The following is a 15,049-nucleotide window of genomic DNA, read 5'->3' as shown; positions in this document are numbered from 1 at the left end:
ATATTGCATTTGACAAATTTATACCAAAAGGGTAGAAAAACAACTTATCTGTCTTTTCAATTACAGTAACTACACTGTTGGGAATCCACTTGTATTTACCAGTTTTAATCGAGTATTTCCTTTAAACTGCTCAGGTCTAACTTGTTTTATTCAGATGTGCATTTAGTGCCCTTTTTTTTAAATGAAACAGACGTCCTCAATATCAATTTCTAAGAATTAAGGGTGCTCCAATCTGGATTTTTGGGGCCGATCACTGGAAGCAATATCGGCCGATATTGATCATCAATCATGGGGTCTGTTTAAAGCCTTCTATTTATCATGTAGCATTATTTATTTAACTATTCTTAACAACATTGAATATGTATACTATGCATTAAAATTAAGAAATGAGGAAATATCAGCCAATTCTGATGAAGCCATTTTAGTGGTGCGTAGAGAAAATCTTGCGTTTTGCGTCATCCGAGACCACCGATCAAACTATTTGGAACTAATATCAGCCAATAACGTGTGGTGGTCGATTGATCGGAGCAAATGTAAATATAGAAAACCATTTAACAAGCTTACCCTACATGTCAAACAACGAAGATTCTTTCAATAATGCTGTAATGCTTTAATAAAAGGGCAAAAATATATTACATATTACATTTTCTTAAAAACTCATTTTATACAGACCACAGACTAAATACACAATTGAAAAGTGAAATCTATCAAAAGAAATGTCTTTAAAACTATACATATGCTGGAATGCCTTTAACATCATCATCATCATCAGCCTAATTCAATCTGAAGGCACTTAGTTTTGGTAAATATACAAACAAAACAGCATGAGTTCAATTCATGTTGATAGTAACCCACTGAAAATGTAAGTTTAAAAAAGTATTTTTACAAAATAAACACATAAATTACATCATAGTCTTCACTTAAAGGAGCAGTGTGTAGGATTTAGTGGCATCACCAGCAGTTTCAGGTGATTATACACTAATGAAAACAATATGAATATTATATTCCATTTCTGCTAATAGAGCCCCCTAAATGTTACACACTGTTCCTTTAACTCTGAAGTAAAGGACTACGTTGTCTGGTCAGTGGTCTTTGTCCAGCCTGTTTAATCCAACATGCAACTTGTTTCCTCCTAAACGTGAGCTTAAGAAAACAAAAACGTATCATGCAAATTTCCAATTTACAAATAACAAATGACAGAAAAATGATTTTCTTGAAGAGTTTCTACTTGCACTATTTACATATTTACATTACAAATAAGGGTTTACCTTAATATCTGTACCATGCTGTCACTTGACAAACCGGCTAAGATCAGGCAGTAGGCTGCCAACAGTCCTTGTGCCAATGATTGATAGACTGGTTTTGTCTGAAATCACAGAAATCAACACGACAGGATGATGGAAATTTACACGTTTCAGAGCCTGACTTGATATTTTTTACCAATAAAAAAACAACAGTGATCTTAAAATAACAATCACCGTAAAACCGAATGCTCTGATGCTGTGTAACAGCGGAGGGATTTCAGGTTGGTTTGAACAGAGAATGTTAACATACCATTACCTGTATGAATTACAATATACCTACAGTATAATATCAAACTGTACAACCAAATCAGTGACTCTGTTTTTTTTTTTTTGTTGCTGTAAACATGGTCGAATGGCTTCTGTGTAGTGAATAGCATTAATACTGTCACAAATCTCAACATAGCTGAATTAGCTCTTTCCTGATGTAACAGTATGCATTGTACCTCTTGTTGCCTTACACACAGATTCAGTTTTAATTCAGGCTCAGCTTTTTTTGTTGTAACTCCAACTCAAATCAGCCTAAAACAATTTCCGTAACAATTGTCACATTCACTGTGCTGTAAAAGAGTGCATTATAAAAAGGTAAAAAACAAACAAGAGCTTTAAACACATGCAACAGAGACTTTTGAACCTTTTGGTAAGATGATGATAACTTTTCATTGCCATAGTGGCATGTATGGATTCTTGAAACGATGGTGAATCTCACATAAGAGTGCTTTTATAAAAAGGTGAAACATGTAAGATATTTAAAGATAAATGGACGACAAATATACATATACTGAAAACACATTGTTTTTTTTTGCTCATTTGGACAACAACTCTGTAACAATCAACAGTTATTCTACCTTGTTTTACCACGCAGCAATAAGTTATTTGTTCCATATTTTCCATTGTACAAACTTTTGTTTACGTTGTTCTTGTTGGAGCAGTAGTATTTTTTTAAAGTATTGTTCTCTGGATACTTTGGATGGACTTCAGTAAAAAAAAAAAAGAAGTGGAAAAATGTTTTAAATATTAAAATAAGGAATCTTTTGCCCCCATTTTCCCACTTAAAGCTGTGAGATAATTCAATTGTCCTTCAAAATGGCCCACTGAAATGTTGACAAGTCATGTGTAACATCATGTCCCGCGTTTAGGAGAAGGAAGCAGCGGTCCCGTTCGTTCGGTCCAGTTCTGACATGTCAGTCATGGGAGAATCACACATGTCATCGGTGCTAACAACGCTGTACTGACCAGTCTCTGTATCTCTGGCTGTTCGCCTTGTTCTGTCCTGCAGAACAGCGTGGATCAAGCCCACTGGGACGGGCATCATAGCAAATATGATAAGAAGAGCCATAACAGCCAGAGCCCAGCCCGGGTACTCCAGGTACTCCTCAGAAGCCTGAAGGAAAAGGAATCAAATTAATCACTCAAGGAACTGAGAACTACTCTGCTTTACATATTCAGTGTGAACTAAGAGATATTCCCCATCAATTATTCCTTTCATCGTGGGAAGTAGGTGTGTAGAGACCATTTGCTATAGTTTTTAAAGGCTGTTTTGTCTTTTACACGTCTTGTGGCTGCACTTCCTAAAGCTGCTGATGTTTGAGATAGTTAAAATAGTGAAAAATACTCCACAAACAAAAACATAAATGCATCAATGCAACATCCCATCTCAAATAGTTGTTTTTTTTGGTCAGTGTTAACACGTTTAAAGACCTTTACAACCGGCATCATTCAATATAGTTTTTTCAAACTGTTGTTTTTGTCACGAGCGAAAAACCAGCACACTTTTTTTTCGAAACAAGGTTGATTTTTGAAGCTTTAGCACCGCGAATAAAAGGCATCAACCAATCACTTTGTGCGGAACGGGTTGAGTGGCACCTATATTTAAGAAACAACAAGACGTGGGTCCATAGTCCGAACCAAGACAGCAAATTATATTACTCCTTTCGACCTTGACAAAGGCAGCACAGACCAGATCCACTCTTTCTGTTCTTACCTTTCACAATAAAAGCCCTAGACATTATATTTTGCATTTTCATGTGGTATATTAGTCACGCTCCCGGTGTGTAAAAGCCTTTAAGGGTGTATTTTTTCTCTTTAATACAATTCTCCATACCTTCTCTTGGTTCCATGCCAGATAAGTGGGGCGTTTGATGAATATGCGAATGGTGGTGGCGCCCAGCAGCCCAATCATAGCCAACGGGCAGATGTATTTCCACAGGTATTTGTAAATCACATAGGGACGCCAGCCCAGCATTGCCTCACAGTCATCAAGGAACCTTCAGAAAACACAGTAGAGTGGTTAACGTTCACAAATTACACTGATAAGACTCATTGAACTAAACTGATTAGTTGACATTTACATGGAATTAAAAGATTTAAGACAATCTGAAAATAGACCTCACCTATCAGCTCCATACAGCCAAGACACACTGATGGCCTCAAAAACCACCACAATGATGAGGGGCAGCGTGGCGGAGTAATCATCGAACATCGTCACAAAGTAGTTCCCACATCGCTGGGTGAAGAGCAGGCCGATTAGAAAGCCGATGAGGCAGCTGAAAACTGCAACAACATAAACATGTCTTGAAAAGAGAGCGCAGGCAATCAAACACTGTGGATACATTTGTGGTTCGTCTTGAATAACTTCAGAAGGTAAATTAACTGATTTTGCTCCCTTTCTGCTTGAAGGTGTCAGTGAAATCTGCTGATGGATGTGGCAAGACACTGATCTACTGGCTGTAACTCTGTGCAAAATGACAGAGTGAGATATCTGCTAGCAGGGTAATGAGGTAAGACTTACACTGCACTTAATGGGAAACATACAATTGTACAATTGTTTGGAGCATTGTGCAAAGAGTTGTCCAGTCCATCCCTTTGATCAAAACTTGAAGCTTAGTTGTTAAAATACCACTTGGACTCAAGGCTGAGTAATTAAACCAAATGAATTTAGTCAATGTGACGTCGAGGCTTACATGTGTGACATAAATGCAATGGCTGAGGTAAAAAAAAAAAAGTTGTTTACTCGTGAATTTGGTTTTGTTGTTGGCCAGAATTTTGAAGCGGTCAGTGAGCGGGGCGAGGATGCCCTCCATAGTGCCAAACATGGTGCTGAGCCCTAAGTTGAGCAGCATGAGGAAGAAGAGCGCTGACCAGAAGGGGCTGCCGGGCAGGAGCGACATGGCCTCGGTGAAGGCAATAAAAGCAAGGCCTGTGCCCTCCACGCCCTGAAACACAAACAAGAATGCCAGATTTAGCTTTAATGTACAACACACAAAATACAAAAAAAAATCCACAAAAGCAAATTGATGTTAGTCCAAAAACTCAATATTTACCTGCTGCATCTGTTTTTCCAGGTCACAGTCTGTTAAATTGCCAGGGACCTGATTTCCATACTGTTCAAACCAGGACCTGTAGTCCTCCAGAGCCACAGAGCTAGGATCAGAATAGTTGAACTTTGGCATCAGGTTTGTGTCCAAATTACCGCTGAGAAACTGCTCTGATAACTCCTTCATATTACTAAGAAAAGAAAAAAGACATAAACACAACTGTAAACATACAGTTTATGCAACAAGACATATCAAGATCTGAACAAATTTGAGAGGCATACTAAATATTTTGCGATGCATGGAGAATTAAAGAAACTGCGGCAGATGTCTTAAGTAAAAAAACAAACAAATCAATGACATGTTAGATTCCGTACCTGACCACACATGCCATGGTCTTGTCTTTGGCGCGGAAGCCGAGCACGGCGAACACCACCAGAGTGGCCAGCACAGATGTGAGGAAGTTTATGGTGGCGACGGTGAAGGCGTCGCGGTGGCAGTTGTTGTTCTTGGGATTGTAGGAGGAGTAGGCGATAATGGACCCGAAGCCAAGACCTAAAGCGAAGAAGACCTGCGTGGCTGCCTGCCGCCACACCTGCACGTTTCCCCAGATTTCCAGCTAGAGATGTACAGAGGGAACAACGGGATGCGTCAGGGACATTTTTCAGATCTGCCCTCTCTTTTCTACACTCGACCAGACATTTTATCTGCGGATACCTTGGGGTAGAACATATAGGTGATTCCCTCCCAGGCCCCGTCCAGCAGGAGCCCTCGGACGAGGAAGCAGAACAGCACCACGTAGGGGAAGACGGAGGAGAAGTACATAACCTAGGAAGTGACAAAGAATGATTACATTAACAAGTGAATCCAGACAGCTACCAGTAGACATCAGTTGTTTGGTTTTGCCTACGCGCACAGTAGGGCTGGGACGATACACCTATCTTCCGATTTGATACTATCACGATACTAGGGTGCCGATTCAATATGTATTGCGATTTTTAAATATTAAATATTGCAATTCTACAAGTATTGCGATTCGATATTATGATTTAATGCGTTTTTTGTTAACTTTTTTAACACTAGACCATGAGAAAAAGTTGAATCATACACTTCTACGGACTTTTACTTTGGAAAATATCTAAATTAATACAATAAATGTGTTTGATTTTCAGCATGTATGTAGTCAGAGATGTCTAAAATATATATATATATATATATATGTATATATATATATATTAAATATATCAGTCTGGTATTTTTCCCACCCCTAACGTACAGACACTTTGGATTAAAAAAGGCTCCCTCAAGTGCTGCTATAACAACCCATTCCCCCCACAGAGATAACTGATCTGTTTCATCTAATCGTAAGTGTAAAGCCTGCTGCTTGTTGCACACTGAACATATGGCCCTTATACTTGAGATGATTAAGTCAGTAAGTGCGTGAAACACCTGATGTGTGTGTGTGAGCGGCATTAAAACTTCCCCTCAGCTGTTAGCTATAACATTAAATACAGTAGGTAATTATTTCCACACCTGATTCAGTATGTTTGTTCTAGGCAGAGTTAAATTCCTCTGTTTGTTAAGTAAACATGAACCACCACCAGACATGGTTGGTAATACAAACGTCACCCTGAAGGTGGTTATAATGTAAAGCTCTACTGAGACTGAACTAACTGATGTGTGTTAGGGAAAACAAACAACACAGAGAACCAAGGTTAATTCACAAAACTCCCCCAATACTTTAACACATGGAGTGGATTTTGAAGCGGGGGAACACCTAAGCCACACATTCCAGAGAGATTCCTTCACCCACAATAACCCTGAACTCTTAAGACCCAACACATGACTGGGATTTGACCCAACTGTGAATGCCCAAACAATGTAGCACGGGATAGTCATTATGTCAGTGTTTTCCATTAAGGACCTCTGGTCACATTTGTTATTTAACGCTCAGATGGTCCCAAAGTAAACACTGTTATGGTAATCAAAATTAACTTGTTAGGGGTGGGGGGAAAATGGATACAGCGTAGTATCAAGATATTTCGCGCGACAATGTCGATACGCGGTCGTCAAGTATCGATCTTTTATTATATAAACTAATAACCTCTTAATCCGACTGCTATTCTGTCTTTCAGAGGTTGTAGCAGGTTCAATCTTAAAGGTGCTACTGTATTGATAACATTGATAACATTCAGCCGCTAGATATTTCATTCTCCCTCCTCCGTTTTACTGCATTTACTTCACAACAACTCCAGGAACTTACCGTCAATCTCAACCATTTATCCGTTTTTGCCACACTAACTGACGACCCAGAGATACCACGTGATACCAACATCGTTATTCTATTGGCTCACAAGCCTTGTTAGAAGTGGGAACCAAACGTCAGATATCTTCCGCAGATATGAACAAAACATTAATTCTAGACCCGCCAACTTTTTTTAAATCATTTATTCACAATCACAATATTTTTTTTTAATCAGGAAAAGACATATTTTTATTCGGCACCTTTCTAATAGCTCTGTATGTATTATATATATATATTATTCCAAAAAAATATTTGGGACTTAAGTATCGTGGGGCCTCTGTTGATTCCCATCCCTAATATTTGTCCTGCAAATATGAACCATCCGACTGCTATATATCCATATCATAATGCAGGTAAAGAGACTTTAAAACTGTGTTTGAAGCAGTACATCATCTAGTAACGGACTGGAAAACGCTTCAGTTCAGTACTTGCAACGTTTAAAGCTCCTGATTATCACACCTCTACTGAAACATCCGAGGGCTGTTAAACATGAGTAATAAATAGCACATCTTTCTAACGGCACAGTTTCCTTGATAGTCAAATCAACCCTTTGAAAGCCAGGAGCCACAACAGGCCACACGGTTACCTTGACAGAAGACTTGATACCCTTGAACATCCCCAGGCACACGATGGTCCAGGCCGCCAGCAGACAGCACACGATGTAAGGGTTGAAAGAACCCGTCTCATCTATCGAGTCTGTGATATCCAAAGCTTTGCGGTACCAGAAATATGATGTGGGGGAGCTCTTTTCACATTCTTTTACTGGTGTGAAGAGAAAGAAAAAAAAAGATGATCAGTTACGAGTCTTACTTGTGACACACAGCTAATACATTTACAATTTAATAACTCTTCATGTCTTGTCAGTTTTAATGCTATGTGTTTACCTGTTACATTCCCCTGTTCTGGACACTGTTCCCAAGGTAAAGGGTGCTGGAACGAGCTCCCAAGATAGAAAAGACTCCATGCAAGGATCACGTTGTAGTAGAGAGCCACGAAGAAACACACCTGAGGACATTTGAGAACAATATTATCAGGTTCTTAAGAAAATTACACTATGTAACTGTGCTTTTCGAGACGGTGGCAAACAGGAAATTACTGCCTAGAGCACAAATTTACCACAAAAAACGTCACCTGGAATATATTCAACATCATATACTGCACAACTGTATAGTATTAGAAGGTGGGTCAATCAATTAATAATCGGTATCTTACCACACAGCTGGAGTAGCCGATCCCTTCCAGCCTGGGGGAGATGAACTTCCACACTCCGATGCTGCCCTGTCGGATGGCCTGACCGGCCGCCAGCTCCAGGAAGAACAAGGGAATCCCCACAACCAGCATCAGCAGCACGTACAGGAGGAGGAAAGCTCCTGAGGAGAAGAGGTGACCAGCACTCGGTTTTAACAAATGAGCACCACGAGCTGATACTCTGAACAAAAATGATGTAAAAGGATAAATAAGACACATGAAACTCTTTTGGATTATTTTGAAATCTACAAAAACGGAGCGCCTTGGTAACTGAACGGTTACAACGCATGGCACATATCCGCAATGTTGCAAGTTCAATTTTGGCCAGGGAGCTTTGTTGCACATCACACTCGCTCTCTCTCCCCTTGTTTCCTGTCTGCCTCGTCACTGTCAACTGCCGTCGGAACCAAAAATGTATTAAATCGTTGTGAATTGTGTCCTTGTATTTATGTAGAGTTTACATAGTTTCCCCTGGCGACAGATATAAGCCAGAGGCCTGTACTACGAAGCGAGTTCAACATACCCAGGGTATCTTCTCCATATCTGGCTTCACTAACCCTAACAAACAAGATCGTGCCAAGCATTCCCACGAAGGTGGTTATCAACTCGGTAAATCAACCCAGGGTTGCTCAGTCTGGCTGTGAGCGCGTTCACATGAACGGGGAGGTGTCTGCAGCATGTGACCAATCACAAACATGGACAAGTCCACAGATTTGCAGACAGACAGGCAGAGCGGCACATTTTACAAAGGAAGAGTAAACTATATTAGACAAATACGAAGAAGTTAAACACTTTATCCAGACGAAAAGTTACACAGTTGAAGCTGCCAAATGCAGGAAGAACAGCTCGCAAAAGAAAAATCTCCCGATGCGTGAATGCATAAATTAACAGACTTATTAATTTAATGGAACACTCAAAAGTAAGATATACTCGTCTAGATATAAATAGCTTTTAAATGTGTAACGGATGACTGGATTATACCTAACTATGCTCAGGTGGTGTGAAACGGACTCAAGAGGAAGTTAAAAAAGAAGTATGAAAATAAAATTCAAAGCGGGAAGCACCCACAGCATACAGCCAGCTGTCCTTCCTGCATTTGTCAGTTTAAACTGTGTTGTTGTTTTTAGCCTGGATTATGACTTAAACTTCTTCTTATGTGTGTAATATTACGATACGATCCGCGCACTGAGCTCGGATTGGTCAGTAGGCGGTGCTTTTATACGAGTTGATCTCTTATCTGGAACATAACCTGCTCCGGAGCAGGTTAGGTGTTCGGCATCAGTTACCATGGCGATCTACCCCGGTAAGAAGTGATCCACCTTCATAGGACGGAAAACCCAGAGTTAACCCTGAAGTTACCTCGCTAACCGCAAATCCTGCTTCGTAGTACAGGCCTCAGGTGTTGGAACAACAGACTTCAGGGAAGCAGTATTTAGTGTTGTTCATAGATAGTTTATGCAAAACATGTAGTTTATGTAACCCCTTCAGGGTGAAATTCGCAACAATGACCAGCTCGCTGTACATTATCCCGCTTATTACACGGCTACTTACTTAAGAAATCTAAAATTTGACACGAAAATGTTCTGTGCCAGAGTCCGACATCAGAACTGCGTCCGCAGCAACGTTCTGTTATAGATAGAAGCGGTCTGCTATAAAGAAATAACCGACCGTAGAATGCCATAATTGACCAATCAGAATTGAGTATTCAACACAGCCGTGTAATAAGAGTGCTGCTCAGAGTTGGAGGCATGCAGTTGGTAGATAATGCATTTACATACATGCTTTTTCTGATACTCTCTCTCACTTTCATCACGTGCTCGCCCTGTGATGATGACGCTGACTAAATGCTGTATATTCTGCACCCACAACATTGTGTTTGGTCCCATTGGACCCACAGAACCCAATCCTGTGACAGCCATCTAACATGGATCTAACAATAATAGGTACTCACCCCCTCCATTTTGATGGCATAAATATGGAAACCTCCAGACGTTGCCGAGCCCGACGCTGAATCCAACCTGAGCCAAAAAATACTCTATTTTACTGTTCCACCCTGCTCGAGCGACAGGCTCAGACGAGTCCTGCTGGTTCTCCTCAGCGGCGTAACCGTCGATCTCCGACTCTGTGGTTCCTGTCCTGTCATCGTCAGTTGGCAGGGGCTGCTTCTCCATCTAGGGGACAGAAGACAAAAAAGAATGAAACTGCTCTGAATGTGAAGCAGCAGGCTACAAAATCACTACGCTGGTGAAGCAAGACAGTGGCTGATCATTCATGACGGCCGACACACAGTTATCCTGTTGATTCTTTGTAGATTTATGGGGGCTTGTGGAGTTGTTTTGTGGATGATGCACAGTCATTTGTGGCCTTCACTTGTGGTGTACCACAAATAGACTTCAATGACACGGTTTCACAGATTTTCTCTGGTGCTGTGTGTGTGCGTGTGTGTGTGTGTGTGTTTGTGTGTGTGTGTGTGTGTGTGTGTGTTTGTGTGTGTTGCCAATTTATTATTTAGGTACACCAAGCTAAAACAAATCAAGTCTAACTCAACAGCCCTGTAATGAGTTAGTTCTTTTTATAGTTTTAGAGTGTTAAATCAACCTTAAGGTCATTTTGGAGGTTGTAGGTGTGGTGCTGATGGACTGAAATAAGGGACGCACCGATCCGACTTTTCCAATACCGATAGCGATACCTGGGCTTTGGGTAAAATAATCTTTGATTAGACTAGATGGGTCCAATAACCATATCTCCTCGCATATGTCACTTCCAGGGTCTGAAATGAACCTTTTTCCTCATCCGCCAATGTGGCAGGACACTGAACATTTCTACCGACCATTCAATTTTTTTGTGTGCCACTTCTGAAATCTATGTAGAACGCTTTAGACTTGTAAACACTAGGGCTGGTCTGGGATACGATACCTATCATGATACAGGGGTTACGATTCAATATACTGCAGTACTGTAAGCAAAGCAATATATTGTGATTTTTTTAAATCTAATTTTAGGAAAACGATCATAGTAAAAAAAAAACACCATATGCATAAAATTTGAGTACAATTTTTTTACTTTTTTATGCAATCGGAATAGTAGGATTTGCATTTCTCTTTTCAAATAAAATAAAGTATTGACTGAGTTAATCTTTGCTTGTAAACTATTAATTAGAAATCATTACAGGGTTTTTGAGAATCGATACAGTATCACTAAACATAATATTGAAATACTCTCTATTTTCAATATTTTCGTCCACCCCTAGTAAACACTGAGTCAGTGGTAACATACAGTAGAAATATGGATCATGTAACCTTAATCCTGACTATTTTTAATTTAGGAATTGCTTTTTAAAAATAATAAAATAATAAATGAAATGTTTACATGCCACAGACAACATTTACCCTGTTATTTGACAGGTGGCAGGTGCTAATTTCATTCCCTGCTTAGAACATTTAGTCCTTATAATAAAAGGTTCATATCGTTCTCACTGTTAAGAGATGAAGGAAGTTGTAGCATCTCTGCAGGTATCTGAAGTATTGTAGCTAAATCCCCCTGAACCATCTGTCTTTGTCTGGACCAGAGAGACTGTAGACGGTCTGGACTCACTTCTGATAAACAGCACTGACCGGAGGGCGTAGAGGTAGAACAAACAACCGGAGATGGAGAGGAGAGATTATTTGATCCGTTCAAAGGAGGAAACGAACACGTGTAGCTGCAGATTGTTATCACACGGATCTATTCTTCCGTTTCTACTTGTCTAATTAAATGTAACATATCGGATACGTTGATATTTTACTCTATAGAAAGATAAGTGAGATATAGATGCGTTGAATGCGGTGGTTGTCTTACCGCGCGCGTGTTCGTGGGTTTGTTTCTTTCTTCCGTCTGATGCAATACACACTAAACTTACTATAGTGCTGCTTTCAGGGCTGCACGGAATCTGCAGCTCCATAGACACAACCACCCTGTGGAGAGCGACTAATGGTTATTTTCATTATCTATTAATTATTAAAATGTATTATCTATATGTGTCGATTATTTTGTGCAATTAATCGATTAATCGTCTACAAAATTATATAAAATATTGAAAAGTTCAGAGTTTTTCAGAGTCTAAGGTTAAGTCTTCAAATTGCTTGTTTTTGTTCAACTAATAATCCAAAACCCCCAAAAATGTATTAAATTGACAATGATAAAAAAAAAAAAACAGTGAATGTCTTTTTTATTGTTATTAATAATTTGAGAAATTCATCAATTATCAAAAAAAGTTGACTATTAATTTTCTGCCCGGATGATTAATGGTGATGGCTAATTGCTTCATTATAAAGCAGGGGTCGGCAACCTTTACTTTAAAAAGAGCCATTTTAGGCAAAAAAAAAATTGCAAAACATTTGCGGTGAGGTATGGGGCCACATTGAGGGGGAAAAAATCTGAGATTTCGAGAATAAAGTCACAACGTTACGAGAAAAAAGTCGTAATATTACCAGAATAAAGTCATAACTTTACGATAAAAAAGTCGTAATATAACGAGAATAAAGTTATAACTTTACGATAAAAAATTCGTAGTAATACGAGAATAAAGTCACAACGTTTCAAGAAAAAAGTCGTAATATTACCAGAATAAAGTCATAACTTTACGAGAAAAGAGTCGTAATATAATGAGAATAAAATAACACGTAAAATTACTACTACTATACTACTATACATATATATATACTAATATTGTTACTTTATTATCATAATACTATGTCTTTTTTCTCCTAAACTTCTGACTTTATTTTATTTTTTTTATTTATTATTATTTTCTTTATTACTATAAGGCCCGAATCGACATCTATTTGCAGCTTTTAGCTCATTTTAAATGGTCCTCATGATTGAAACCCATTTTTCTCACATTCACAGGATGAGCCTGAACGCATCATATACCTAAACACTGATCCTCTGAAGATTTAAGTTTATTTTCCAACACGTGTGAATACTGCTGCCATGCAGGTTAAACACCCACTTTAACACACTCTTCTTTTATTATTTGTCATTGCAATGATTGTCTGTAATTAACAGGACATAATATAATTAAATAGTAATGCTGATGGAATAAAGTTGAGTCATTTGATCTCCTTTGATCCATGGATTGTCAAACATAACACGTGGCAAATATTTACTTTCTCCACCCATAAAATAAAAACATAAAGTATCCTCAGTGAAGGCTGATGCAATAGTCGGCTCCTGTCATTGAGCATGTTTTTCTGTTAGACTGGAGTAAATTCACCTCCTTGAACAGGGGCTGTAACACCATTCATTATTAGTTTAGGCAAACAAACTACACTACTTTTTCTTTTCATCAGTCCCACAGCAGGATTCATTCACAGTGGCACTGACCTGGCAGTGACAGCACACACACGCACACAAACACACACACGCACTGGATGCCACGTATGCCTGTTTTGGAAGCAAATGAAACACAGTCTACTGCCACTGTTAACTCACTATACCACATCATAATCTATGCGCTTGGAAATAACATGATGTATTTATTAATAAGTGATAAATACCTTACTGTATGTAATGATAGAAATCCTTGAGAAGTTTTCAGATGTCCTTAAAAAACCAAAGTCAAGTGGCGACCTCCTCCTCGCTTTGCTGCTGCTTCACCTGACTCCGCCTATCTATCTCCTCTATTGGAGGATAACATGGAGACTTGTCCACCTCCAATAAAGCACTGTTGTGAAATGTGATACCTCACTTCTATGTAGCCTATGGTTGCACCTACATCACTGCAACCTAATGCATGTAAGGCTACATTATACAGACGTAGGCAAAGTTGTTGGTACCCTTCCATTAAAGAGAGAAAAACCCACAATGGTCACTGAAATAACTTGAAACTGACAAAAGTAATAATAAATACAAATTTACTGAAAATTAACTAATGGAAATCAGATATTGTTTTTGAATTGTGGTTCAACAGAATCATTTTAAAAAACAAACTAATGAAACTGGCCAGGACAAAAATGATGGTACCCCTAGAAAAGATGTAAAATAATTTGACCATAGGGACATATTAAACTAAGGTGTGTCCTGTAAATAGCATCACAGGTATCTTCAAACTTGTAATCAGTCAGTCTGCCTATTTAAAGGGTGAAAAGTAGTCACTGTGCTGTTTGGCATCATGGTGTGTACCACACTGAACATGGACCACAGAAAGCTAAGGAGAGAGTTGTCTCAGGAGATCAGAAAGAACATTATAGACCTTCATGTTAAAGGTAAAGGCTATAAGACCATCTCCAAGCAGCCTGATGTTCCTGTGACTACAGCTGCACATATTATTCAGAAGTTTAAGGTCCATGGGACTGTAGCCTACCTCCCTGGACGTGGCCGCAAGGGGAAAATTGATGACATATTGAAGAGACGGAAAATACGAATGGTAACCAAAGAGCCCAGAACAACTTCCAAAGAGATTAGAGGTGAACTCCAAGGTCAAGGTACATCAGTGTCAGATCGCACCATCCGTCACTGTTTGAGCCAAAGTGGACTTAATGGAAGACGACCCAGGAGGACGCCAAATCATAAAAAAGCGAGACTGGAATTTTCCAAAATGCATATTGACAAGCCACAGAGCTTCTGAGAGAATGTCCTTTGGACAGATGAGACAAAACTGGAGCTTTTTGGCAAGTCACATCAGCTCTATGTTCACAGACGCAAAAATGAAGCATCCAAAGAAAAGAACACTGTACCTAATGTGAAACATGGAGGAGGCTCGGTTATGTTATGGGGCTGCTTTGTTGCATCTGGCACAGGGTGTCTTGAATCTGTGCAGGGTGCAATGAAATCTCAAGACTATCAAGGCATTCTGGAGCGAAATGTGCTGCCCAGTGTCAGAAAGCTTGGTCTCATTTGCA

At 39.3% G+C, this 15,049-nt stretch overlaps 1 protein-coding gene across 4 annotated transcripts; it reads right to left on the bottom strand.

The window, feature by feature from the left end:
* Positions 1-595: 595 nt before the first annotated feature.
* Positions 596-13,816, bottom strand: LOC119479866 (sodium-dependent neutral amino acid transporter B(0)AT2-like). Of its 4 annotated transcripts, none has more exons than XM_037755833.1 (12): positions 13,706-13,816; positions 10,120-10,339; positions 8,133-8,290; positions 7,805-7,925; positions 7,507-7,682; positions 5,333-5,443; positions 4,993-5,234; positions 4,625-4,808; positions 4,315-4,516; positions 3,695-3,854; positions 3,406-3,568; positions 596-2,685 (listed from the first exon to the last, which is right to left on the bottom strand). In XM_037755833.1, the coding sequence occupies exons 2-12, from the start codon at positions 10,337-10,339 to the stop codon at positions 2,437-2,439; spliced, it is 1,986 nt and encodes a 661-aa protein (XP_037611761.1). In that variant the 5' UTR covers positions 13,706-13,816; the 3' UTR covers positions 596-2,436. The 4 variants fall into 4 exon arrangements, with proteins under 4 accessions (XP_037611761.1, XP_037611765.1, XP_037611762.1 ...); XM_037755837.1 differs by having other exon boundaries at positions 13,711-13,791; XM_037755834.1 differs by lacking the exon at positions 13,706-13,816 and adding an exon at positions 12,006-12,052.
* Between the last annotated feature and the right edge of the window lie 1,233 nt (positions 13,817-15,049).

Source organism: Sebastes umbrosus, chromosome 20 (genome assembly GCF_015220745.1).
Source record: "Sebastes umbrosus isolate fSebUmb1 chromosome 20, fSebUmb1.pri, whole genome shotgun sequence".
In the NCBI taxonomy this organism is placed as follows: domain Eukaryota; kingdom Metazoa; phylum Chordata; class Actinopteri; order Perciformes; family Sebastidae; genus Sebastes; species Sebastes umbrosus.
This window is presented reverse-complemented; position numbering and strand designations above follow the sequence as displayed.

What these genes read in the sequence shown, in the direction of transcription:
- LOC119479866 (XM_037755833.1), bottom strand. Translation starts at nt 10,339, where the DNA reads ATGGAGAAGCAGCCCCTGCCAACTGACGATGACAGGACAGGAACCACA. An exon ending in TCGGCTACTCCAGCTGTGTG is followed by an intron (nt 7,926 to 8,132) that starts GTAAGATACCGA and finishes AAATGTCCTCAG; the next exon opens with GTGTGTTTCTTCGTGGCTCT. An exon ending in TGGCTGTATGGAGCTGATAG is followed by an intron (nt 3,569 to 3,694) that starts GTGAGGTCTATT and finishes TGTTTTCTGAAG; the next exon opens with GTTCCTTGATGACTGTGAGG.